The following is a 27,316-nucleotide window of genomic DNA, read 5'->3' as shown; positions in this document are numbered from 1 at the left end:
ACAGGTCGCCTAACACGACATAACCGCAAATGTTGCAGGCTCGGTCTGATTGAGCCTGTTCATGGACGGTAGTGGAAGTGCAAGCTACCGTCTACGCCCTCTAGCCCCGGGTTGAGCAGAACTCAACATTTACACATGTTATAAGTACCAGAATGTAATTTAGACATTCGCAGATGTATTCATACGACGGTGCACATGGAACCTTCAATGATGCACAGAGTGCAAATCCATGAAAAGTGGCGTATAGTCCCCAGATAGAATAATGGCTGTGCCCTAAACAAGAAAACAGTGGGCAGAATTAAACAAACTGGAGTCCAATAGCTCCACCTATTCTTTGAATAGTCGAGCTAAAACACATAATTTTCCTTTCTTTTTCAAATGCTGCAGACATATCTTTCTCATGCAGTGTTCATGTAAAATTGGTTAAATTTGTAACATAACTGACATTTGTTGCAGTCCTACCCAGAAATGTGCAATTTCACTTTTCTACTACAAAGACAAAAAACAACGTCAATTTCCCTAAAGTTTTACTGCACATTTCGGTATTACCAGAAAATTTGGCCGTAATGATCTACGTTGAACTTGAGTACAATTGTCTTGCAATAACGGTGCTATTTATTTTAACAACGAAATATTAACGACATATGAGTCATAACGAGTAAAGATCTCATGTGATACGAGTAATTTTTCTAATAAAATTGAAAGAATATCTCGTAATTACGAGATAAGAACGATTGTTTTCTAATAACGATATAAAATACATATACATACATTTTAGAATGTCTTCACCTGGACCCGTCATTTATTAAATTACTTGATTTATATAAAACTGCAAACTTAGCACGAACAAAGCATGGGCAACTATTAATACATACATCATAAGGCCAAGTTTAATTTTACTTTTTGTAAAGGCACTTCAAATCATTCATAAATATGACAAAACGAGATATGTTCGAAACTTTCCTAAGAATCAGCACTGAATATCATTAGTGTTTAAAAACCTTTAATTGCAATAAACATTTATATGCAATCTAATTTAAATTCCATTTGACTTGGTATTTTTATTTAGCACAGAGACACAAATCAATGATTTGTCTTTGCCTCAAAGAGGACAATATTAGAGACATTATATAATATCACGACAATCTTGATTTTTTCGTGAGGACCGTGTTTTAAGTCAGAGAAAGGCCTCAAACTATCCATTATGTGAAAGAATGGACAATCTCGGCGCGTTGCGCCTCGATTTGTCCATTCTTTCACATAATGGACAGTTTTCGGCTTTTCTCCTTTACATAAAACGGATTAATTATGAACGCTTAATAACTTACGGTGTTTTCCTGAAAGTTGAGGGCATCTACGGCGCTATTTCAATCATATGTCATTTAAAACGGTTATTAATTTTCAAAAGATATTTGAATAACGAAACATGAATATCGTTAGCATTTTCAAACTTTTTTGATTTTTTAATATCTATAAATGAACGAAATTATTAAGAATTAAAAATTCTAATCCCATACACAAACAATGTAATATTATTTTTTGCCCACCATCAGATAAACAGGTGTTGATGCGTGACGTCAGGGTGATCTATCCAATATTTGATAAGGAAAAACTTTGGCTACAGACAACAGTTGATTTCTTTCTTAATTAAATTTAATTCGACATGGAAAAGGTTTTGAAACCAAAAATCGATCATGTGGTTTACGGAATACCTAACTTATTATCGATTCCGAAAATGGCAAATCGACGGGAAAACAGTTAATTGGAGTGGTATTTGTTGCACAAACATTTTGTTTTTCAGTGCTGAAAAACAAACGCTAACCTTGTTTAGCTTTGTGCCCGACCTCTCTGTCTGCTTAACATTCTTGAATAATTTTGATTTGCTGCCATGCAAAATTTTGTCCGAAGTTCAGTTGTATACCGAATTACCCATCTTCACCAAGCAAACGAATGACGTGACGTATACACACGCCATAACGCCGCTTGACAGAACAAATAGGCAACCCGTATCCGCGATGATTTTATTCAATAACACTCCATTCCAGATGCAATATCTTCCTAGATTGAATTGCAGAAAGCAAAAATCCTGAACAAATGCTAACATGAGTCACTTTCCGTTTCCTCAAACGTTTCCGTTACAGTATAAAAACTTTTATGTAGTAATTGCAAATACGGTATGCATACACTATACATTTGTACCATGGTCTCACGAACCTAATAAAAGTCCAGTTTATAATAATAATCGCATAGATATGTGTGTTTTTTTTTGCAGTTATTCGAAAGAACAAGATGGCATCGTTTTAAGAATTTTTTTTAAATAGTAGTCCGCCAAGCTACAAGTCACTGACCTGTATATATTTTTAGACAATTCAGATTAAAACCAAGTGGGGTTTTCCCTCATGACGTCAGAGTGTAAAAATAGTCTGGCTTATCTGCCCCTTCACTGTCGTACTAAAATACATAGTACGACGGGAACCAGACTAGTCTAAAATAGCCGTAATATAGGTCATATTCATCCGCTTTGATTTAGGCGCTCTTCTTTATGGGAGGATGTAGAAAGTGGATGCGCTTTGCCGTTTTGCACTAAGAAGTGACGGGCTTTCATTTTCCCGTCTTAATTCCATTGGAGGCGGAGCTTACGCACCGCCCCAAAAATAAATATAGGGGTCAGCGATATGTAAACGTCTCGACTAAATCTATCAAAAAAGTCTTATTACAGCAAAGTCGCCACAAATTACGAGTCCAAACAAGTAAACACTTTTTAATTCTGTCTTCATTATTTGGTTAGTAATTAGTTTTTAATGTTAAATAAATTATTATGTTGATTTTCCAGTTAATGCTTTGACCCTTATAAGCTTTCGGTATAATAAAATAAATATTGCATTCCTGAGAGGGTGATATGAAAAATGTTCACCCCTCCAAATATGAATATAGACCTCGGCTGGCGCCTCGGTCAATATTCATATATCTCGCGGTGAACATTTTTCATATCACCCTCTCAGGCATGCAATATTTATATACTGTCCGCTTATCGGTTGCGTATAAGTACTGAAATTAATAGACGAACAGTATTGGTGCCAGGATAAACGAACAGTTTGGATGAATACCAATCTGGATCCATGCGGATCCGAAGGTCCTGACGTTAGTTTTCGCACAGCAGCGCTCAACTATACGCTGTACATGATGGAGACACAAGTACGACTCATTTAATCAACATTATTCGCTTTTATTTTATATTTTGACATGACACACATTTTATCCATCGGACCGAGGGCGGAAGTTCCATCAGACATTTTTTCCATGCCGATGCGATTGTATCGTAACATTCAACTGACTGTAGAATCGTGTCGTCTGCTGCCTTCTTCCCGCCAATCACGAAGAGCTTGCTACCTGAAATACGGAAGTTAAATTCTTGTAATTACTGAATGTTGAAATTTATCAAAGCAAACCTTTAACCTTTACCCTTCTTAATTTCTAAAATGGCTCGGCCCATCTTTCAGTTATTTGAGCAGTACAACTAATTATTCAAATGGGTTTTCACTGAAAATTTACAGACTGAATAGCGAACAGTGCAGAACATGATCAGCCAGCACGGACGTGCATGCTAATCTTGGTCCACACTGGTTGCAAAGGCAGAATCACTCGCCGCTAGCCGGGTAAAGGTTAAACACTAGTCTAGACTAGAACAAAGTTCAGAACAGACTTTCGTGTATTTTTCTTATATCATGCTTGTATGAAGGCATGTTGACACAAAGAATAAATGAAAGTATAGCAGCACTTGAGCGTTTGATTGCACGACACTGGCGCCGTTTTTTAACATTTATTTTATATGTACTAGGAGTAATATTCTTCTTTCGCTGCAGAGCCCATAATTCTTACAAAGAAACTCACAAAATAAAAGTGTGTAGTTCGAATCATGCTAGATATGCCAATTATACCTGGTCAACCTTTGAATAAATAGGAACTAGACATTTAGTGTGTGGGATGAGGAAGCCAGTAAACAATAACTCTGAGAATTTAATTACAGAATTAGATACATTTTACCATAGTCTAATGAGCATGCAACCTTAAAATAATCAATCTCAGCGTAGTGTTACACGTATCTCTCAAAATTGTATCTAACACACGATGCAGCGCAATAACACAAACTAAAGTTAGCGTTGTATTAAACGTGTTTGATAAATAGCAGAGAACAGTAGCTGCATTGACATTTTAAGTTTTGTTTAGTATCTTTAAAGTTACCCGGAAAAAAATAAAGGCACGCTGTGATAGAGGAGAATATTCCTTGTGCTCCCACTGGCATTATTTCAGGCACGAGCGAGCACACCTTTTGCAAGCCAGTTGGATGTCCTACTTACATGACCCCAGCGGGGTTTGAAGCCGCAAATGATGGGCGAGCGATTCAAAGTCAACGACCTTAAATTAATAAATTACTGCTTGGCCACGGAAGCTTCACAAATATGTTTAATATTTTTCACAAATATGTTTAATATGTTCCATAAATATGTTTAATATTTTCCACAAATATGTTTAATATTTTAATTTTATTCATTGCTGGTGAAACGTAATACATGAGGAAAACATGTCAGTATTCAAGCAGAGTCATTTTTAACACCAGACTATAGTTTCGAAAACTCACCAAGAGCCACAACGCTTGGTTCCTGTCTCGGTGTAGACATCTTTGTCAGGAAACGCCAGCTGTTGGTTAGTATATTGTACTCGTCAATGTTTGCGACACTCACTAACCGCTTCCTTCTTGCTCTATCGTCGTGGTATGTTGCACCTCCGCACAATAACAGACGACCTTGAGTGCTCACTAGAGATGCATGGCATAAAGGCATTCGGAGATATCCTGGAACTGACCATCTGAAAGTATAGTTATATACAATCCGAGACATTTATATGACTGAGATTTTGTATAAATACTTAGTTAGGTATCTAATTCTAGATAGCTCCGTAAGTCCGCATCAAGCTCACTTTGTATAAAGCTCAACAGAGAAGTTTTCTCGTTTGCATTAAGCTTAGAGAGAGAGCTACATGCAAATTGTATGTGCATTTTGTTTGCAAAACGATTTAAAATCCTGTTTTATATCGAAACAATGATGGTGAAAGCCAAAACCAATATGGTGAAAGTCATAAACCCGAAGATGAAAGTTGAAGTCAAGTTGACTGAAGATGGAAAACACGATTGTGAAAAAAATTACAAGTACTTTTTGTGTTTTTCTATGTCAACATTCCATCATTGCTGTTCTGTATTTTTACCTTGAAAGTTCTCAGCATCTATGAAAAAATATTTCTATTGACAGGCTATAAACACATATCGAATTTATTGCCTATAGATAAGCGTATCATACATAAGTCTTACGTTCTCTTTTTCGGATCGAAGCACACCATAGTCATGCGCAGTCTAGGACCGACGTCATCAGCGGTTCGAGTCAGTCCTCCAGCAATATAACATCTCCCTCCGAAGCCAGCTGCAGACCCCGCATATATCGGAAAAGACATTGGTGTTATTGTGGACCACGTGTTTGTACTCGTGCAATAACACTCACACGATGCTAGTGGACTGAAACGTAAACATGTAATCACAAACTTTAAAGAAAATAAAGACGATAGTTTCAGTGAAAAAGCAGGTCATGTAAACATTGTAACTATTCCACGGACCGTTGTTTGTGTGTCCAGCCTTCAATGTTCTATAAGATCAGTTTTTATTGTTCATTCATCAAATGTAACATGTATCCTTTGATTGTTGCACCTATGAGGCAGGCGATATTACATTTTTTGAATTATTTTAGATGTCATACAAACAACAGATTTAAAATAATGTTAAAATATTTCAAAACTTTTATACATGAACCCTAGCTCTAACTCCTACTCTATCAGCGTTACCTTTCATCTGCACCTAGACCTCCAAATACGTAAATATTGTCATCCAGTACGCATGCACTGTGGCACATCCGGGCTTCTTTCATAGGTGCAACATGTTGCCACTTTTTGTCGATACAGTCCATCTGGAGGACTGAGTTCGTTACTCTTGATCCTGCCTCAGTTTGCGCTGGACTGCTTCCGCCTTAATGAAACATATCATAAATTAAGAATATCTAAAGAGCCTCTATGCATACATATTTGGTTAAGATAAAATTGTTCCAAAATGTTAAAAACATAAATTGGTTAAATCGGTTTTCTTAATAAGTTGAAGAATTCATTCCATAATCAAAGTACACAATGTCATGTATTCCAATTTATGAAAGCTCATTCCGTAACAGCTTATTATCTAAATCTGTATGATTTTCGCCTAAAACTGGGAAAATTCCTTGTAGACATTACACAGTATATTTTGTAGAAGGAAGGGAATGTAACCCTGTTCAAAAATCAATTTCTCTTTGTACACTGTATGCTGTCACGTGACCTAGTGTACGGAAAATGCAAAATGGCGGACGTGGATATTGGGGAAAGGTAGGCTCCTTGTTTGTTCATTGATTTCTCTGTTAATACTTCCTTAAGGGGAGAACGTTTTGTCGTATAACACGACACTGACATTTGACTTTCATCGGTTGTATACCATTACCTCAGACAACGACTCGAATTTCTAGACTTTGCCCTTGAATGCAACAAAAACAACGGAAAACAAATCGTAGCGAGGAGAGACTCGGTTTTTCGAAATTTCTATCCCTTTCTTCCACGATTTCTGCCAGTTTATGAAGTACACATGGACTATGTACATAGGCAAAACTAGTGTATCAGCCAGTTCAAAGAAAACCGCATATTTCCTGAAAAATATTCGTTTTAAAATTTGCCAAGTGTACGGACAGAAAGCCGAGGTTATTCTGTCGGTGTACGGAAAGACGTCGGTCAGAAAGTGTACGGTGAGCAGACAGTTATTCAAAGATTTTGCTTCGAAATGGTGTACGGAAGGAAGACAATGTCCTGACACGATCACCAAGTGCCTTACCCTAGAACTTAGAAGGATTATCGTAGTCTATATTTCGACATTAGTGCTGCCAATTTTCAATGTGTTTCCAAAGAATTCTCCAGTCTCTCTAAACCCAGTGATTTTTTTTGGAAAAAATAAAGGTGTCTGTGCCTGCTGAATTGGGAAAATAAGCGCGATAATTCCCCAAATGGGGAAAAATATAAATATGTTTAATTTCCATACTAAGTGATATAAATCTGTACATTTCCTAACTGAATTTTGTTTAAAGAGTTTATATTTTTTCAAAACCACTTTTGGATTTAAAATTGTGAAATTTTTGGGTGATAAAATTAATTAAGACACCAGTACAACTTGTAATTATTGTATTTATCAATTTTCACTTCATTCCCTTGAAATTTGATAACGTCCGAAATTTTGACTATCCGAAATTCGGTACAATCGCGGCGATTTTGATCTCCAATTTTCCAAAAACTAGGAGAGATATTGTCATTTTTCATTACCATAAACTATTAACTGACATAATGAAACATATTTAAACCGACTGAGTCCATATTTCTCTTGAAAATCGGCAATGTTTTGTTTGTCACGTGTTTTCGCGACTGTAACCTTGATGCGATTTTGATCTTAAAAAAGGACGTTTTTGATGTCATTTCATGTTAGATATCGCGGATCTCACGCCCGAATATATACTGTTACATTTTGGAAATAAAATATTATAATTTGAGGGGGGAAAACATCACTTTTTTAGGGGAAAAATAGACGATTTTATGGGAAAAAATGGCCTATTTTGGCGAGGGGAAAGTGCCGATATTCGGCAGTAAAAATACGCAAAAAAATCACTGAAACCGCACAGAATTTTAAAGATTATTGAAAAATTAGAATGAACATGTTTCTGTTTTACTGAGCTCATTTGAATGATGTTTAATATATTTGCATATAGTCTGATAGATATATTCTTTCATGCACTTGCTTTGGACGATCTTAATTTGTTGGGAAGGAAAGTATGGAGAGGTAACAGTATTGTGTTTTACATAATCATGTGAGCTAACCTGAACAAAAGAATATACCAGCTACAATTTTCTTTCGATTTATCACTGTATGTTAAAAAACAGATGCCTGCATAGCAATTTGTTATCAGTTCCATTGTGATTCTGTCATATTTTTAGTAAATAAGAGTCCAGTCATAAATCAACCTAACGCAAGCTGTGTTATGGTTCAAATCACGGGCCGGGAATATTTCCGCCAATTTTGTGAATAGTTCTTCCAGAAACATTGTCATAATTTAATGAAGGCCGAGTTTAGTGTAAATACTGGTCAAAATATTCACAGAAAACATCTCTAAAATGATCTAAAATTGCCGAAACAGCTAAAGGCACAGATTACATAAACCGTAACACAAAAGTGTTAACGGTTTTGCATGAATAAGGGTTCTGATTTTGCAGTCAGAGCATACACCTAATAACAATAGAGACCGCATAAAAGATGTGCGAGGAAAGAATGAGCAACGCATTTCTCATTAGTCCAATGTCATATATTTTAGTCGATTTTGTTCAAAACATGAATTAATCCAAAGTGGTTCTATCATTCATATACAGCATAATAACTAATGAAATTAATGCAATTTATAAACAGCTGTTGATTCAGAAGAAAATCTGTTTAAAACGGATAAATTCAATGGGCTACGGATAGCAAATACTGACGCACAATTTAAAAAGTACAATCATTTTTGTGAAAAAAATGATATGTCATACCCTTTGTAGATACGAAATAGTAGATTGTAAACATGTGATTATGCCATGTAAGATGTGTGTTTCTGCTGTAGTTTTAAAAAGGGGCTACGGACACTACAAAAATATGTCGCATTTCAACACGGCAGGTATTCAACATACTGATACTCACATATTATAAGGTTATATGCCGACTTTAAAACACTCAACAATAACACGTGTATATAATCAGTACAGTAATTAAAGCATGATTTGCAACATTTTAGTTGAAAATTAAATGACTTATGTAACACAACCCCGAAAAAAAGATTTAAAAAAACAAAAGAAAAAAAAAACATAACGCAGGTATATACTCACATTTTCCATCAAAACTTTTATTATGTAACCAAACTTGATTTCCAAAAGAGTTTGGAGTTCTTTAGTGACATATCTACTAAATCAATACTTTATATTTTTATTGTTGTAAGTGTATTTTCTCTGTTATGAAATACTGAATTTCATTTTGCATCAGCATAATGCGCAAGAAAAGCCATTTTTGATCTCTATGTTGATTTTCTTAAGGATGTATGAGCGTGTTTTTTTTAGGATATCCGCCATTTTGAAAAATGTTTCTTCGAGTATTGTATTCTAAGAAATGTTTTGCCAAAAATTAACGCTAAATAATTAAAATATGACTAATAATGTTGTACCATTTAACAAAATAGATTATATTTTTTTGTGAAAAAAAAAAAGTCACCCTTATTTTTGGCTGGCATTTGCCTAAAATTGACGTAAGATTTACAATGGGGTAGAGGTAGGTAAATTCAAATATCTATAAAAGTAGATCAGGTTTGGTTTTGATATTTTCCTGACTGATACATATAACAATAAGCTTTAACTGAAAGAAACGTGTTCAAGATAACACTTTATCTTATCTAGAAAATATAGATTTAAACAAAAAGAACAAAAGAAAAATATCAAAATTCACGAGTTTTTAACAGATTTTTTTTTCTTAATAAATCTGTTATATGCACGGTGACCCCAACCCTTTTCTTTCCGTTTTGAAGCATTTTATTGTGTCATTAAAGCTGCAAAATATTTTGAAAATCTTACTGTCAGAACTTTTTGTAAATCTAAATACATTTTTTTCCATTGAAAATAAAGTGGGCGGGGTAATTATGTCAACATGTCAAAATGAAAGAGATTTGTTAGTGACATCTATGCTTATATAATACTGACATGACATTGTATTCATATCAACCTATTGGACATGGAATCCCTTTAGCATTAAATGGGATATCATATGTTTTATAAAGTACCACCATTTTTTCAGTTTTACGAAATTTTTAGAAATGCTTAGTGGGTGAAGAAAATGCTCTATAGAAATAAAAGGAGTTCGGTGACCTGTGTTTTTTCTTCTCTTGTTTGTCTTAGAAACAAATATTCGACAAGCTCATAGAGTGTGAAAAAAAATTAACGTTAGAAAAAATTCGCTCCTACATCCTTAAATATTAATGAGAGTACCTACAAGGTGTTAAATATACCAATGGAAAGGTCTTCATTTGAACTTCAACATACTATCATCAAGCATATTTCAGTAAATGATCTTATTGAAAATCAATACCTGATCTTGTCTAAGCCGATATGTCAAAATACATTTCAAATGTCGATCACAAATAACTTTTCAAATGGCGACTCCAAAGTTTCTTCTAAAAGAGCAGCATGCCATACTTAAAAATCGTGTGAAATATTAAAAATACTTTGTATTTGCACAAAGGATTCACATAATTATGATATAAGTGAGCTGATATGTTCAGGTAAAACAAAACACTACAAGGTTTAGTTAGAATCTCTCCGTACTTTCCTTCCCAACATATTAAGGCCGTCTAAAGAAAACGTATGAAAGAATAGACCTATCAGATTATATGCAAATATATTTATCATCCAAATAATTTAGATTCAAATGAGCTAAATACAGAAACATAATTTTTCAATAAACTTTAAAATTCTGTTGTTTTGAAAAAAAAAAAAAAAATTGAAAATTGGCAGCACTAATGTCGAAATATAGACAATAATTGATCGTGTCAGGATTTTGTCTTCTTTTCGTACACAATTTCGTAGCAAAATCTTTGATTTTTTGTCTTCCTACAGTACACCATCAGAATAACCTCGGACTTCTGACCGTACACTTGGCAAATTTTAAAACGAGTATTTTTTAAGAAATATGCGGTTTCAGGGAACTGGCTGATATACACGTTTTGTCTATGTACATAGTCTATGTCTACTTCATAAACTGGCAGAAATCTCACAAGAAAGGGATGGAAAATTCGAAAAAACCGAGTCTCTCCTCGCTTAGATTTTTTTCCGCTGTTTTTGCTGCATTCAAGGGCAAAGTCTAGAAAATCGAGACGTCGTCTGAGGAAATGGTATACAACCGATGAAAGACAAATGTCAGTACCGTGTTATACGACAAAGCATTCTCCCCTACAGGAAATATTAACAGAGAAATCAATGAATAACGAGCCTTCCTTTCCTCAATATCCACGTCCGCCATCTTTACTTTTTCTCGCCGTACACCACGTCACGTGACAGCATACAATGCTGTATATACACACACACACACTTTGGTTGGCCATCCTTGAAAGTCGTTTTTAGCCTTTAGCCCGCTGGCAGCAAATTATTTTGCCCTTGCGGCCAGTGCAGACCACGACTAGCCTGCGCATCCGTGCAGTCTGATCATGGTCTGAAATGTTCGCTATTCAGTCAGTAAATTTTTAGTGAACACCCCTTTGAATAACAAATGGTACTGCCCAAATTGAATGACGAACAAGTTCATGCTAAGGGTTAAAGAAGATGATAAATCCGCCACGATGCAAACAAGGAGTTGAACACATACTTTCTTACATCGTGTTACCTAGATAGATAATGAAAATTATGTAAGGGTAAAATAAGTGAAGTTTCACTCGATGAGGGGCAAGTGATTCAAAATCATTGATCGTAACTACAAAGTCACAAAGTGTAATCTTTTTTCCTTATAAATGGTGGGACTTTATGATTGTTCTATAAACCGATAATACTACAGTTAGCACAGCCTGAACATGAACTTAAATGTTAATATGCACCTACCTATCACATAGAGTTTTCTCCCAACCCGTGCTACTGTAAACCCGTACCTGGGTTCTGGTAAATTACAGAAATCTGCCCAGTTTTTGTAGCCGTCATTTCTATCTGCAAATATAATGAACAATATTTTCGAATACTAATACTCGAATACTAATTCAGATTCTGTGTGACTAAACGTTTGCAGAAATCAATTCAAATAGTTTTGGAAAAAGTATTACGTCAAGCGCATGCGTTAATAACATTGTGGTGGACATATGGGCCGCGCCATGAGAAAACCAACATAGTGCGTTTGCGACCAGCATAGATCCAGACCAGCAGCTGCGCATCCGCGCAGTCTGGTCAGGATCCATGCTGTTCGCTAACAGTTTCTCTAATTTCAATATGCTTTAAAAGCGAACTGTATCGATTCTGACCAGACTGCGCAGATGCGCAGGCTGTTCTGGATCCATGCTGGTCGCAAACGCACTATGTTGCTTTTCCTATGGCGCTGCTCAATATAAATCATGTAACATAATAAAAATATATTTGAGCATGCATGTCCACTTTTATGTTAAAGACACGTGGTTTTCTATAAGTTTGTTCTGAAAAAGCATAAAAGAATTTTAGTTCATGACTACTACTTTGTAATAATTTTTTTTTTCAGAGCATTTTTCGCTGGGCAAAAGTTAAACTTAAAAATTATCTGCGAAAATTTATTACTGATATGTAATAAAACATTTATTAAATGTCTTTTAGGTCAATAGTCAAAACTATATGAATAAAATTGTTTTCTGTATGGTATCGTATTGACGTATGCAATGCACTTTGAATAGTTTGGCGGGTAGCTTTAATGCATATAATTTTTATTGACTCGAAAAAAACTGTAAATATTTAGCCTGTATCATCAACAAATTGTTTCAGCAAATATCATCAATATCTAATTTCTTACCTTTAGTCGACGCCATACTGTCATCAAAACAGCCCACAATGATGATATCTGTGACAGGCAGCTGCTTAGACATATCCGGAACTACATCCACTTCCGGTGGAGACATGACTGGTTTAGCGGTTCGTCTGGCTAATGTTTCAGAAACTACATATCTTTCATACTGATGTCGTGTTTTGCTGGACTGTGAAATGTCGTCTGTTTCTCTTCTGGAAATTTGTAGTACACCAGATGCCTTATAATTCAGTTGTGTTTCACTCGCCTGTAGTTTTGCAGTAGATTTCATTGCGTCCTCAAATCTTCCTGTTCGAGACGGGTTATATTCTATGCTTGCAGATGCCTCTTCTATATCGGATGTCTTCGGATTTGAACATTGGTTAAAATTCGGCGAACAGATAGGTTTGACTTGAACAGCCGTTGTCGTCCTTGCTTGGCAGACACATTCCGTTTCTAACTTCGGACGTTCATTTCCTTCTGTTTCTTCAGGCGGAAGTAAAACTGTCTCTGAATATCTTGGAGAGGTACTAAGAGATGATCCTTTATTTGAATCTGATGACCAACTGTTAGGTGTAACGTGTCTAGGCGGTGACACTGCCGGTCGGTGGACAACCTCTGTCTTCAGGAATTCACGAAGCTGGTTCAGAAGCTGAATTGGTTTCGATTGTGGGCGGACAAAGTTTTGTGTTCCCTCTGGGGAATCATTTGGCGATTCTTCATTGGCGGCCGGCGACCAGATTGTTGGTTTGGCGCGACCATTTGGTGACAACATTGGCAATTGAACGACTTCCTTATTTGGCTTTGAAGGTCTTTGCGCTTGTTCGTCTCGTGAAAGTGGCCTCTCATGTCGTGGAGAATGATTTGAAATATTCTCATGCACTTCTAGCGAAGGTACAGCAGGTTCGTTCATTGACCATTGACCAGGTGGAAACAAAACAGCTGAGTTACTTGGAGAGGATTCGTTACTTGGAGTTGGAGACCAGATTGTTGGTTTTCTGTGACTAGCGGGTGAGATTGTTGGCCGTTGGACACTTTTTGTTTCTGACTTTGGCTCGCTAAAATGTAATTCCGGACGTTGTATTTCAGGCGGAAGAACAACAGGCTTTCCATATTTCGGAGAAGTGTTCCGAGAACTTCTTTGTGTCTCAGGTGGAGGTAAAACAAGTTCACTAGAACACCATCTTGAAAAATCGGCTATCATTTGATCTTGATCAACCAAAACAGGTTTTCCGTACCTAGGCGAACTTTTCTTCGGAGTGGCTGACAAAGGTTCGGCTGGTGGCTGAAGATCTGAGGTCGGATATATTGTAGGTTGTAGAGTCTCTAGATCTTCTGGGTCCTCTTGTGCCGGAAGTCGCATTGGCCTCTTGGTTGAATGAATAGGCCGCTGATTTTTATCCTGTTTTGACTGGAATATAATTAGTCATAATACTTGTTGCTTATTTGTTTTATTTACGACTCGAACTTTTTTCTCCATGGTAAGCAAAGATTATCTTATCAAAAGTTGTAATCATTGGGGTATAACAAGCTCCGTGAAATTGAAGAAACAGATAATACCGAAGTGCATACGTACTCGTTTTACTTCTTAGATCATAAAAACGTTTCTTAAACACATTCTTTTTAGGAAACATCAATTAGTATCGCTTGGAGACGACAGCTAATTTGGTTTTATTACAATTATTCTCTGTACTGGAGTTTGAAATACAGGAAAATACAGGCTTAGACCACTAAAACGAAATTAGGGAGGTTAGGCCGGGTGTGCAATTGGGCTAAACTTCATCGTCGAAATTGGTATATGCTGTGGCAGTACTACATTTTAAAAAGGTATGCGAAATATATCTGAGTCCATATAAATAGATAAATAAATGGAACTCGTTTGCTTTTTTTTACTTCAATGTTTCCTGAAGAACATCTAAAGACAAACTAATCAAACGCCTGCGGTAAACTTGAGTGAGTTGATACTAATGGTTTCTTTAACTGATTCTTGTAATTAATGAGAACGCCATGCACAGTCTTACCATTAGCAACTCATTATCAACTCTAATGACAAGATTTTGCTATTTTAGCCTCTATCTTGGATATCAACAGTGCTAATGACATCGTTAATTCTAAATGGAATATACATGACACGCGTTATCAATATTTGAATAGCATGGAGTTCTCGTCAGTTTCTCTTACATATTAAGTAAAAATGACAATATTCGGATATTACCAAAGATGAGACATAGAAAGTTTGTCCCTTACGCTAATGGTTGGCAGTCTTCGTTTCAGCTATTTCGAGTTTTAATGTTAAATATGTTAGTCAATAGTTGGTATATTTTAAAAAAAAATTAAAAACAAAATGTCGAGATACAATACGAATATCACAAATTGTTCAAAATGGCAGGTTATTTTGGGGAAGTTTGCCATGGGTTTATTCGATTTTTTGACATCTTCAATTTTATTAAAATGTTGCGTCCTAGCATCATGAAATTTTGACTCTTTTTTAAACAAAATATTTTAAGAAAAGCTTAAATAAAGAAATCAAACTCTTCCCTGGCCAAAAATTTATTGGTATATTTTCTTATGAACTGTTTACTGTTTGTTAATAAAACAATTTTTTTATCTTAAAAATTTGCGATGTGGACAGCGTACAGGGAAATCTTTTCAGGGGAGACAATCGTAGAAGTACTAAATTCGAGTATACTTACAAAAGTTTTCTTGCAAACTCTCTTGTAACTATCCCTGTAAGGTGGAATTACAAATCTAAATGGATCCGGTACTTCTAACCTCATCGCTGTTATAACCCTTTAAAATAGAATTCTTTGTTAATAATTGAGTACCTTGGTTGCATAGTTTATATTTTCTTTGAGAACGTGTTACAATATTAGGAACAGTTTTCTTCACAAACAGAATGTCTAATTGTTATTTTTTCTAGGCGTACGAACAGTCTGACCCTTTATCGACCCTCCATAACCATAGACGTATCCCCTCCTCAAATATTTACTCTAAATTCAATTCAGTTTGTTTTCTGTATTTTCTTTGCTGACAAGCTTGGTCAGGTAACTTAGGTCTGGCATGTTTCCCTACCACCTTGCATTCACCAAACTCCGGAAAAACCTCAACGCCGGTATTATTAAAATATTCATGTATAAATGTTATATATTTTTTTAAAGACCATTAATGTTTGGAATATTAAAACTCGACCTGTCTGAGTCTGACATTAAGCTCGACCTGTCTGTGTCTGACATTAAGCGCGACCTGTCTGTGTCTGACATTAAGCTCGTCCTGTCTGTGTCTGACATTAAGCTCGACCTGTCTGTGTCTGACATTAAGCGCGACCTGTCTGTGTCTGACATTAAGCTCGACCTGTCTGTGTCTGACATTCAGCTCGACCTGTCTGTGTCTGACATTAAGCTCGACCTGTCTGAGTCTGACATTAAGCTCGTCCTGTCTGTGTCTGACATTAAGCGCGACCTGTCTGTGTCTAACATTAAGCTCGTCCTGTCTGTGTCTGACATTAAGCTCGACCTATCTGTGTCTGACATTAAGCTTGGGTCTTGTATACGATAAAATCCAGATATTTGCAAAATTCTTGCTGCGACATAGACAAGACTATAAGAACCTACCTATAACCCTTGCAAATTATCACACTTTAATAACAACTATTACTTCACAAATTAAAATAGCAGAGTTTGATCAGTCCACGAAATTGGAAATAAGTCCACGAAATTAGAAACTGGAATAACTTTACCTCTCAGTGTACCCCTGAACTTTGAGCTATATACTATGGCCCTTTTTAAGTCATCCACAATGATGAATAACCTTTACCTTATGGTTTTGTTAGGAAACAGCAGACGGGATGCCAGAAGATGCCAGTTTTATATAATATATGCCGATCTTTGGGGACATAACAATTAAAGACCATGTAACGGTCAGCAATCAGAATATTGTTGTGCCAGATATCAGAAATTTATCTCCCATTTTACAGTAAAAAGAAAAGAAATTGAACAACTACAGTGTGCCTGAAACCTCTATTTTTCAATGAAATAATCAAATGTTGAAGTATTGTGTTGAAATAAACATACCCGCACAACATCCAACACATTAAGCGGTAATATGCGTAAGAGCTGGAAACCCAGAACTCTTTTGAAAAATCGCACGCAGTTAAAGTATTACAAGTAAACATTGGTTTGTATTTTTTTCTTTCTCGCCGCCATGTGTGTTTTGGGCAACACAATTACATAAACATGTCCAGTTTGCTAAGCAAATGCATCCGCGTTAAATTAAATAGAAACACATCGTATTTGGTATCAAACCTGGTATAATTAGATTTTATAGAAATGTACATGCTGGGAAAACTGAAGTACGTTAACTTTGTTTATGACAAAATCATAGATTACCAATTTGCTATCAAGAGAAGCTCCCTGAGTTCCGAGCGGTCATGGAACAGACTGGTTTCTTCCAAACAGTCAAATAATTCGTATGGAGACATATGGCAAAACCTGTAAATAATAAAAGAATGTAAATCAATTCATGTATTTTTCATCGATTATCGACCACCAGAACAAAGGTTGTGTGTTTGTATGGAGAGGAAAACAGATCTTAAGAATACTAGGACATTTACAATAATTAGTATAAAGATCAAACGAAAAATATATGCAAGAGCGCTTACTGACTACGACAGACATATGAAGGTTGGTACCTGATGTTGTTCATTACTCGAGTAATGTACGGCACTCGTTCCCTTCCCCCGTGCACTATCCACCTGATAGCTACTTGAAACGCCTCAAACTCATGCGATACACGCAGTGCATCTGTAACATACATTATTGATATAACACATTAAGGTATAGGTCCATGTTTCGGAGAAAAAAGTTCGAACGTCATCAAATCATAGAAAGAAAGCATTGTTTCACATGAAAATTTAACAGCATATAAAAATTTTATATTATTTTACAAAGCCATTGTCAATTTACGCATATATTTATTGAATTCCGGAAAAGGACTGCTTGCAGGGGCCACACTTCTGGACAGACCAGCGCCTTTAAAAACTCAACATTTTTAAAAAGCTGTTGCATGTCTTCGTTTTGATGCATTTGCAACAACGTGCGAGAGTTTAAACTTTACATAAGTAGGTAATACATCGTTTTTGACAATTGTTTACATTTATTTCTTTACAAATGGCATTCTTATTTACAGGGGGACAACTCATTTTGAATGATTTTAGTACCCAACTCCGTGGGACAAAACAGTAAAACATGTATTGGACAGATAAGTTGTGTGTCAAGATACTGTTCATTTACTTAAAAATCTGTTGTTTTGTGATATACTGCTAAACCTTAAATACCCAATGAATTAATCTAATGTGTTTTCACAACTTTATCCGTTTACATATTGGTCGATCTCTTTTTCAGTAAAATTTTAAAAACATAGTGCAATGTAGAAAATGAAGTATTGTCTAAACTTGACTAAATGCATACTGCTACAATATCTCAATAAAATGTTTGGACAATAGTTCATTTCTACATTGCACTATGTTTTTAAAGATATACTGAAAAAGAGATCGCAGTCAAAATGTGACAAGTATCAAGTAATCAAGTATAAATACCACCATGGAAAAACAATAGAATACCGTTATTTCGTATGTGCCTTTAAAAGAAGAACATAAAACTCGCGCAAATCAATTGGTATCTTATATATAATACATTAAAATTGAACCACTGACAACTCCTGAAACACACAACAAACATCCGATATAAAAAAAATGCTGTTGACTATAGCGCCTTTTCAACAGTATTTTGGTGTTTCTGGATTTCTTACCAATATTAATATATTCTTCACAAGCAACGACCAACGTCTCCACATGGATCAGAGGTGGAGATGAAATAATTTCAGACACAATGCCTCTCTTCAAATCGTCACTGTTAAAGCCGGCGGATTGAGACATTAAATTGAATCACGTAAAACTAGTGTGTAACCTGCATCTAGATTATAGCAAATTATATCTGAAATACGATGCATTAAAAGGATTCAAAGCTTGTACAAAACACAGCGGGCATCCTTTATACAGCACATTAAAATAAATCACGTAAAACCTAATGAAAATCACACCTGGCATCACATTATATCAAATCTACACAAAGATTTCTTAGACTGGTAGTCGTGTAACAAATAAAAGTAACATTGGCAATACTTTACCTTAAAGACCCACCACACAATAAGAGAATTATTTTGTGTTTATCAGGATTTGCATGAAAAAAGTGAGAAATACAAGAATGTACAGCTCTACTGAATTAATGTAGAAATCCCGCACGATAACTCAAACGATAACACGTTTGATAATTATGATTTTTCTTCATTAAAATGTTTCAATACAGAAAATATTTTTGTATAACATTACAGTATGCACTTAACTTCTATCATTGACAACCTTTTTTTAGTTCAACGATGCATGAGAACCATAACAATCAAACGAAAAAATAAACATGTTGTCGTTTGAATCATCGTGAGTAGTAGCAGTAAAGGACAATACTTTGTGTATTTAGTTAAAACTGTGCCACAGAATAACTGTATCCTTTTGTATTGCCATGATGGCAATTAAACATGATTTGCATGGGGAAAAAACTGTGAAAAACAAGCATTAGCAATTAAGAACAGTTGCCCTAAATAAGCAATTAAACACAGGGGCAGAGAAAAGCAATTATGAATGATTAAAGTACTTACCCGACTTGAGAAGATTGCAGAAAATTTCAACATCTAGATCTAAGAATCGGATGCTCATCGACGCTGTAACGAACCGGCCCAGTATCTGAGCAAAAGCAACATTGTATGGCTTTTCAGATAGTTCACGGGGTCGTTTCAACAACAATTTGATGGATTCTTCAAGCGTAAAATCGCATTCCAGGGAAGCAAGTTTGTCCCTCAATAGCTTAACATCCAGATATTCCGACATATGGAAAATGTCCGCGACAATTCCTGAGTGGACATGTACCTCTCCTGTGTAAACATATTCCAAGAATGCCAAAAAGGCCTCTGAGCTTACGCCAACTATTTTCACATGGACTGGAATCTTAACAAGCTTCTGTTTTTTAACAAGCAAATTTCTTAAGTAGCCACTATGATAGCAAAGAGCGACTCTATGTGCCATGAAAACGGCGCCATCTACTTCAATACGAACGTCCAGCAGTCGGTTATTCCTATAAAGGTACCGCAGATATTTTCCAAGCTTCGCGAAGTGAACCAAACGTCCTACAGGTGCAGACTCAAGCGTTTTAACAATCCTGACATCTATAGTCTGACTCTTGTCTGCTGTTTTGATACATTCTGAGAGTTCATCAATCGTCTTGAGCGGCTTAAGACTTGATGAATAGCGGTCTAAGTATAGCAAAGTGCACGGAAGATCTCTGCTGAATAATTCGTCAAATCTCGCAAAATCTCGAGCCTCGTTGCCTCCTACTGTATCTGTAAAAAGAGCAAAGTATATTTTCTTTTTTAGAGAGTCGGGTAGTACTGATTCCAGATTTCAAAAGCTATGTATTTTGAAAACTCACTTTCTAAAAAGTTCACTACCCTATCTGAAAGTCATCAGAACAATCATGGAATGCAGCAAGAAGTGCTGTATGGATGGCGTGGCATTTCCTGCTGGACTTCTGTCCTTGCTTGTTAATAATTCAAAATGTTACGTATTGTTCCATAATTTAACATGTTTGTTTGTATTTATGATTTCTCATGCTCCCAACCCCACATTAAACCCGCCCTAATTTTCGGTTACCTCCGGATGTCACTCCATATTCAATTTTCAAAAGGGTTAGAGAAAAACCAGCTATGACTTCAAAGAGATCACAGCGCTTAAGTGTTCACACTAACCTCACTTGGTGCTACGAACTGTGTGTATTTCACCTACTGTTTCTTATTGAAAGCGTTTAATTTTGGGATCTGTGGTCCAGTGGTAAGACGCTAGACTGATAGAACAGAAATGAGTTCCAGCTCTCGCTGCTCCGAATAAAATAAAGTAAACTAGAGACTTTCAACTGGATTCCAGCGAGGGTGCATTAAACCTTACATACTAAAGGACACGGGGACGATTTAGGAAATAAAAGACTAGTCTTTTTCCGAAGGATCCTTCCTTATGGGTGACTTGAACATGACGACTACAAATAAACTTTTATATGAATACTTTAAGTCGCGCGCTGTGACGCAAGGTTAGAGTTTTTGCTGCTAAGTGAAAAATTTTGTTTTCATATATAATGAATCATAAATACAGAAGTCGGCAACACATGATCAACTAAAACAAAAGAAATGAATACAAAAATATCTAAATAAAAGAACTGATTGTCAGTCTGTGCATTTTATTCGAGTCCGTCTATGTTTGAAGTATGTGGCTTCATAGCAGAAGGAAAAGTGTACCAAAATACACGTTCTGATACATTTATTGACGTTAAAACCATTGCCTGACGAGAATAATTTAAAGGTAACTCTTTTTCTTTGATTATGTGTACGGTACTGTACACATAAATCTGGAAGCAAGCACCTTTAAGGCAGTTTCAACGCTTTTGAAATACAGTGCAAAACCTCTGTATCAAAGCTGATTTACTGAAAGAATTATTTTTACTGACGGTGTGAGACTATCAAAGGATAAAGCCTTTCTTTCCCAACAAAAATTGAACTTGATCATATAACCATGTCATTCTTAATCTCTGCAACGTAAATGTTGTAAATATACTTTAACCTTTGGACTGCTGGTGGCAATTGGTTGTTCGTCTGCGACCAGCGCAGGCCAAGATCACGTAGGCAGATCATGGTCTGCACTGTTCGCTATTCAGTCTGTAAATTTTCAGTGAACATCCCTTCAAATATTAAATGGAACTTCCCAAAATGAATGACGGACCAGTCCATTTTAGAAATTTAGCAGGTTATAGATTAATTATTCGCTTATCTTTCCTTTTAGCCGCTTTATTGTTGCTAACCCTTATCCTGCTAAATTTCTATAATGAACTTGTCCATCTTTCAATTTGGATTGTACCATTAACTGTTAAAAGGGGTGATTACCAACAGACACTGATTGAATGGCGAACTGGTCGCAAAGGCAGAATCAGTCGTGTCTAGCATGATAAGGGTTAATTCCTGTTTTCTATTGTTTGTCGGGGAATAGCTATATAGAGCTAATGTTATTTGTAATACTATATATCCGACGTAAAATAAAGTTTCTTGTATCTTGTATAAAGAAACAAAAAATTTCAATTTCTGCATTTATCAACATGTCTTTAGACTTACCGGTGCCTTCAGCTAATTTCAGTTTTATATCTATCAGTTTCTTAATAAGAGGTCGCGAAATCATAGTTTGCATCCGACATCGCCTGATTACAACCATAGGTTTTGCTCAAGGCTTTTCCGGTTTTGCATATCCGGTACTTCTGGCATATTACTTATCAGTTCTGCCGAAATGGGTCTTCAAAATCCATTTAATTTTTTTCTCTCCTAATTTTTCTTTTAAGGCGGAAAAATGCCATCAATTGGCATTGTCTGTACTGGTTGGGAACCATTTTCCGGACACATTTTCATATTTTGGCTCCATTTTTCCCCAAAAAAATATTTGACATAAATGAAGCCCACACTGCACAAACTTCAGCTCCTTCCACATCCGATGTTGTAATCAACATCGCGTTGTGACGTAAAATATGGGTTCCATGGGGCCTCAAATGGGGTCACTAAAATAAGTTATTTTTCCCGTCAGGTAAACCAGTATCCGGACAAATATTTGGACGGTGTTTTGTTTTTAATTTGATATCAAAATAAGTAATTAAACTATTTCTACACATTTCTTTATCATTCGTCTCTTCAAAATTGCACATGAAACATAACCCGACGTCCAATAGCAGTTACGAAAGCAAACCGAGGTTGACTATAAAAACTCGAATTTCGTCTTATACGAATTCTTGATAATTCCAAAAGATATAGAATAAAATTAGTGCAAAAATTGACAGCCCTGCATCTTACGGAAACTTTAGGGTGAAATTTAAAGTAGAACATGTTATCAGCAAACAATCATTATGTAGTTTGATTATTTCTTCCCCACTTGATACCTCGGCATGTGTAAACTAATGCGCATGCGCAAAGCTATCTTCATGCCCCGTTAAGACAGAAAGTTGTTTTGTAAACGCAGGTGAGTTATCATCAAAAACCCAAACATTACACAGCCTTATAAAATAGCGGTTTGTTGTAGACATAAAGAACAAACATTTAAATGATCTAGATGAAACAATTACATGAATAACAACGAAATAAAGCGGATATTACATGTGTCCGGAAACTGGTCCTGTCCGGAAACTGGTTCCCAACCAGTATATTCGTTAGGGTTTAGCGGCAACAATAATTAATTGACGTCGCCATGGTATCACGTCTGGAATAATTACGTCATGACACAAGATCTGACGTTATTACTTCTGTGACAGAACGCAACGAGAGTGTCTTTTCATACTGAATCTATTAGAATAGTTGATTAAAAGGCTCTGTCGAGCATTTCGTAGTTTTTTTTCAACGAGTTTATAAATTCAGTTTCTAAACTTTGAACCTTTTTCTTTCTTTCTTTTCTGATATTCACACAAGTATCAGTTCTGCCTAAAAACGCTAACATTCAAAATGCTCCGAAGAGAATTTTAGTTAAGTAGTTTTATGTGCGTTATAAGGAACTCCGTATTTCGCACGGTTTGACGAATTATCCATTGTTTTCGTGTAGATCTACACTCAGTAATGTGTTTGAACTAAAAAATCAGTCCTTATAATTCAAAATCAACCTAGTACGGTAACACGACTTTTACGGATATTCGAGTATTATCATATACATATTTAATTATTGTGTCGTCGCCGGGAAAACGTATAGGCGTCTTCTCCAAAGGACTTTTAGTAATGTAAGTGGAATGACAGTACAAGTTACAGATGCTCTTATTCCAGAAGCTTCCCCGGTTCTTTGGTGTACCAGGTGTAAAATACCCATACAGTACTTTTTAGGAAGAGGAGCGAAGGTTTGCCTTGTTTCATAGTCAGTATTACAACTGGCCATTGAGCGCACTCTTTCTTGTCCCTCGGTCACATTTCCAGTTATATACGCGTGGTCCTGGCGGGATACCGTAGTTGCTCCAAATAGCACAACAAAAGTCGTGCCGGTCTATAATCTATGCTATTAACCGTTATATAATTCACAAGTTTCGCTTTAATAACTCAACAGTGAGAAGTAAACTAAGCGTAGTAAAATAACCACCTATTTAAATGGCTAGCCGATAAGATAATAATAGCTTACGTTTCAGGCTGTTTAGGACAATGAAAATAGGCTTAGGCAATCATTTTGTGACTATCCGGTCCATCCAAAGTGATATGTTGAGCAACGGCGCGGTTCGTTTTCTTTCATATTGAGAAAACTAAATTTTATTGACAGACATATCTTTATTTCTAATAGACATATAGTACCTCGTTACATATACAATTTTATATATCTTAAATTAAATTATATAACTTTGAAGAAAATTTGTAAAAAGCGTTAGAATACGAAATGTGGGACCAACCCTAATTTAAGATTGCTCAGCTAATATATATAGCTCTACTTTTCATGTTATAGAGATGTTTGAAAGCTGGAAAATGGAGAAAAACCCAAGGGACTTTAAGTTTTCTAGTCATTCGATATCATAATGGGAAATAATACCGTCTTATTCAAATATCGGATAGAGTATCGTATTTAAATTATCGGGAGGAAAAAAAATATACTAGATTATGGTAAAACGGGATTATTTGAAAGAAAAGTATTAACACGGTTATGGACTTGTCAAGAACATCTTCTTTACTTCTTAATATTAAAAAAAAGAAAAAAAAAGGAATTAACTGTTTGCGGGAAAAACATTATTACCATAACGTGTTATTTAATATAATAAGTCTGGTTTTGGATGAAAAATATCTCAGAAAAAAGTGATGACAGCATGTGCCCACATTATAACTGTAAATATCTGATAGTATTTCGCTAAATTGTTTGTTTCACTGAATGACATTGTTTGGGTTGCTGCTTTTAATTTTATTAAACCATGTATAACTTTTTACTAATGAACGCTGGCTACCTAAGTTCCTTCTTGTCGCTTCTAACAATACTTTCACTTAAGCTTACCCCACCTATCACCCAGTGTTTGCGTGTGCGAGAACGTGCGTGTGCATACCATTCGGATGTTCTTCTAATCTATATTGGTTGTACGAAATATCACAGGAGAAGGAAGCAAATTCTGTTACACATATGATGCCTCATCCATTGTCCAAAGAGGTCCGAGTCTTAGATGCATCATTTTAATCTCTATCATAACTAAATTGATAATGATGATGATGATGATAATGATCATGATAAAATAATAATAATATTATTATTACAGAGAATCATTATTATTATTATTATTATTATTATTATTGGTTTAAAGCTGCAACTTTCTTTGTTATTGCTATTTATTTATCTTTTTTTTTGTGTGGGTGACTGTTTATCTGAGCGATTTGACCATTTTTTCGGATTGATATACATGTATATTTTTTCTAATTAAATGAAGTGTTTGTCAAGAGTGAATGATGCATTTAAATGTTTATAGTATAATTAGATAATCAGTTTTTATCTCTCTTTTATGTTGAACTTTTGTATTTTATTTTACAGACTTTAGCTTTGTAATATGTTCTAGAACTGTTATATGTCTTTATGTGTTACCTTCTTTAAATAAAGTTATTATTATTATTATTATTATTATCATTGGTTTAAACTTTATATATTTCGTATTTATGTAATTTCCGTACAATTAATAAAACAGATAATTGATGAGAAGGAACGGATTAAAAAAATCAAGCTGTAAATTCATTTCCTTGATATAGGTATGGTGCAAATGCATGGTTAATTGAAAGAAACCATTTTCACATGTTCAGAATTTAGCTATTAGAAAAATCAGAATAAAACATGACAAATTTTCTTAGGACAATATTATTATTGTTATTATTATTCAGAATTTAGGCTTATATCTAAAAATCCTTTTTTTCAAAATCTGACTTACCAGCGCTTTCCGCTAATTTCATCTTTATTTCTAACAGTTTTTGATCAGCAGTATCGATGTCATTTGCATCTTTCTGGTATCGAGTAGAAGTTTCCTTCACAGAGTTTCCATTTTTACGTTTTCTGATGCGCCTTTCCCTCGGAACCTCTGGCAAATTACGTAACGATTCTGTCCAAGGGTCATCAGAATCCATTTGGATATTTTTTATTTTCTATTTCGCTTTAAACATTGAACATTTTGCTCACATTTTTGACATGGTTGTTCCTGTTCAGTGGCTGCAGCGACAGTGTAGCGTTGTCAAAGCAACAACGTCGGTGATGATAACGATATGACGTAATATATGACGTCGTTGATGAAGAAGCGACGCTGCTATTCACATAACGCAAACAGAAAATATTTTTGAGAAAAAAGAAAGTTTATTAAATTTATTTAAAGAAGGTAACACATAAAGACATATAACAGTTCCAGAACATATTACAAATCGTAAGTTTCAATGTGGCCTTCCTTAAAAAGAAAAAAAAATGTTATGAATAATATGCGTATTCGAAGGCATTATACAGTATTGAAAAAAAAAGAAGAGAAAATCAAGTTACGTAAAGTACCTTGAAACACAGCATTCATTCTTGACAAACACTTTACCCGGATTTCTGATCAATATTCACGTAAAAGTCAAACCACTCAGATAAACAGTCAAAAAAGCAATGACGGAGAAAGTTGCAGCTTATTCAGATCCTAATACATATTTTTTATATTTGTTTTTGAAAGAAGGAACTGAATCCATACATCGGATTTTCTGTAGAACGATATTCCATTCTTTAGCAGTGGTATAGCCAAATGGCCTTTTTATGTAATTTCTTGATTTCACATTAACCATAACACAGGAATACTGATACAAGATATCATTTATAAGAATCCCGGATATTTAATTGTTCAAGATAATTACTTCGAATTTCCCCGATTAGCCTTTAATTTATCGTCAATAGTAATTTCAAAAAATAATGCATTTTAGCAATAAAATTTTGAAAAAAAAAAACAACAAAAAACATTTTCAACTCTATATGTTGCTTGGTCCATAAGAAATGTTCAGAGTATCTTAATATAGATAAATATTCACATGTACAGGTTAAAGATCACAAAATGTTTTTACATGTTCGTTGAACAAAATTGTACACAGTTTTATTACGTGTTTTCTGTGAAAAAGTGAGATTGGACCATATTGTATTTGACCGTCAGTGTAAGACATTGACCACCTAGATCTACTGACATTTTCTCTCTGGTCATGTTTAACCAAGATATAAATGTCAGTTTGCCTATCTTCTTTATCCTGTAAAAACTAAATCAATGCATTTTTCATTTACTACAATTGTTTGTTTACTGGAAATTCAGTGAAAACTTCAAAGGGCTACCCTACTAAATATTTCTTGGTATTAAATACAAATAAAGAATAAACAAAAAATGTGGTTCCGTGACTTCCATGCAGTTGATCAATTTTAGATAAAAGGAATTTTCTGCATGATACTATACCAAATTTTTGGCTATCAGTTCAAAAAAACATATATGGTGATGTACATCTTGAGATGTTCCTTTT

The 27,316-nt window shown here is 35.2% G+C and overlaps 1 protein-coding gene across 1 annotated transcript; it reads right to left on the bottom strand.

The window, feature by feature from the left end:
* Positions 1 to 3,205: 3,205 nt before the first annotated feature.
* On the bottom strand, positions 3,206 to 26,028 carry LOC123534018 (uncharacterized). Its single transcript, XM_045316049.2, has 11 exons — positions 25,729 to 26,028; positions 19,391 to 20,128; positions 17,370 to 17,481; positions 17,068 to 17,169; positions 15,376 to 15,472; positions 12,692 to 14,093; positions 11,767 to 11,868; positions 5,890 to 6,070; positions 5,366 to 5,566; positions 4,640 to 4,866; positions 3,206 to 3,390 (listed from the first exon to the last, which is right to left on the bottom strand). The coding sequence occupies exons 1-11, from the start codon at positions 25,919 to 25,921 to the stop codon at positions 3,227 to 3,229; spliced, it is 3,519 nt and encodes a 1,172-aa protein (XP_045171984.2). The 5' UTR covers positions 25,922 to 26,028; the 3' UTR covers positions 3,206 to 3,226.
* Positions 26,029 to 27,316: the final 1,288 nt, after the last annotated feature.

Source organism: Mercenaria mercenaria, chromosome 12 (assembly GCF_021730395.1).
Source record: "Mercenaria mercenaria strain notata chromosome 12, MADL_Memer_1, whole genome shotgun sequence".
In the NCBI taxonomy this organism is placed as follows: domain Eukaryota; kingdom Metazoa; phylum Mollusca; class Bivalvia; order Venerida; family Veneridae; genus Mercenaria; species Mercenaria mercenaria.
Note: the sequence above shows the minus strand (reverse complement) of the source record. Positions and strands in the feature narration are given on the sequence as shown.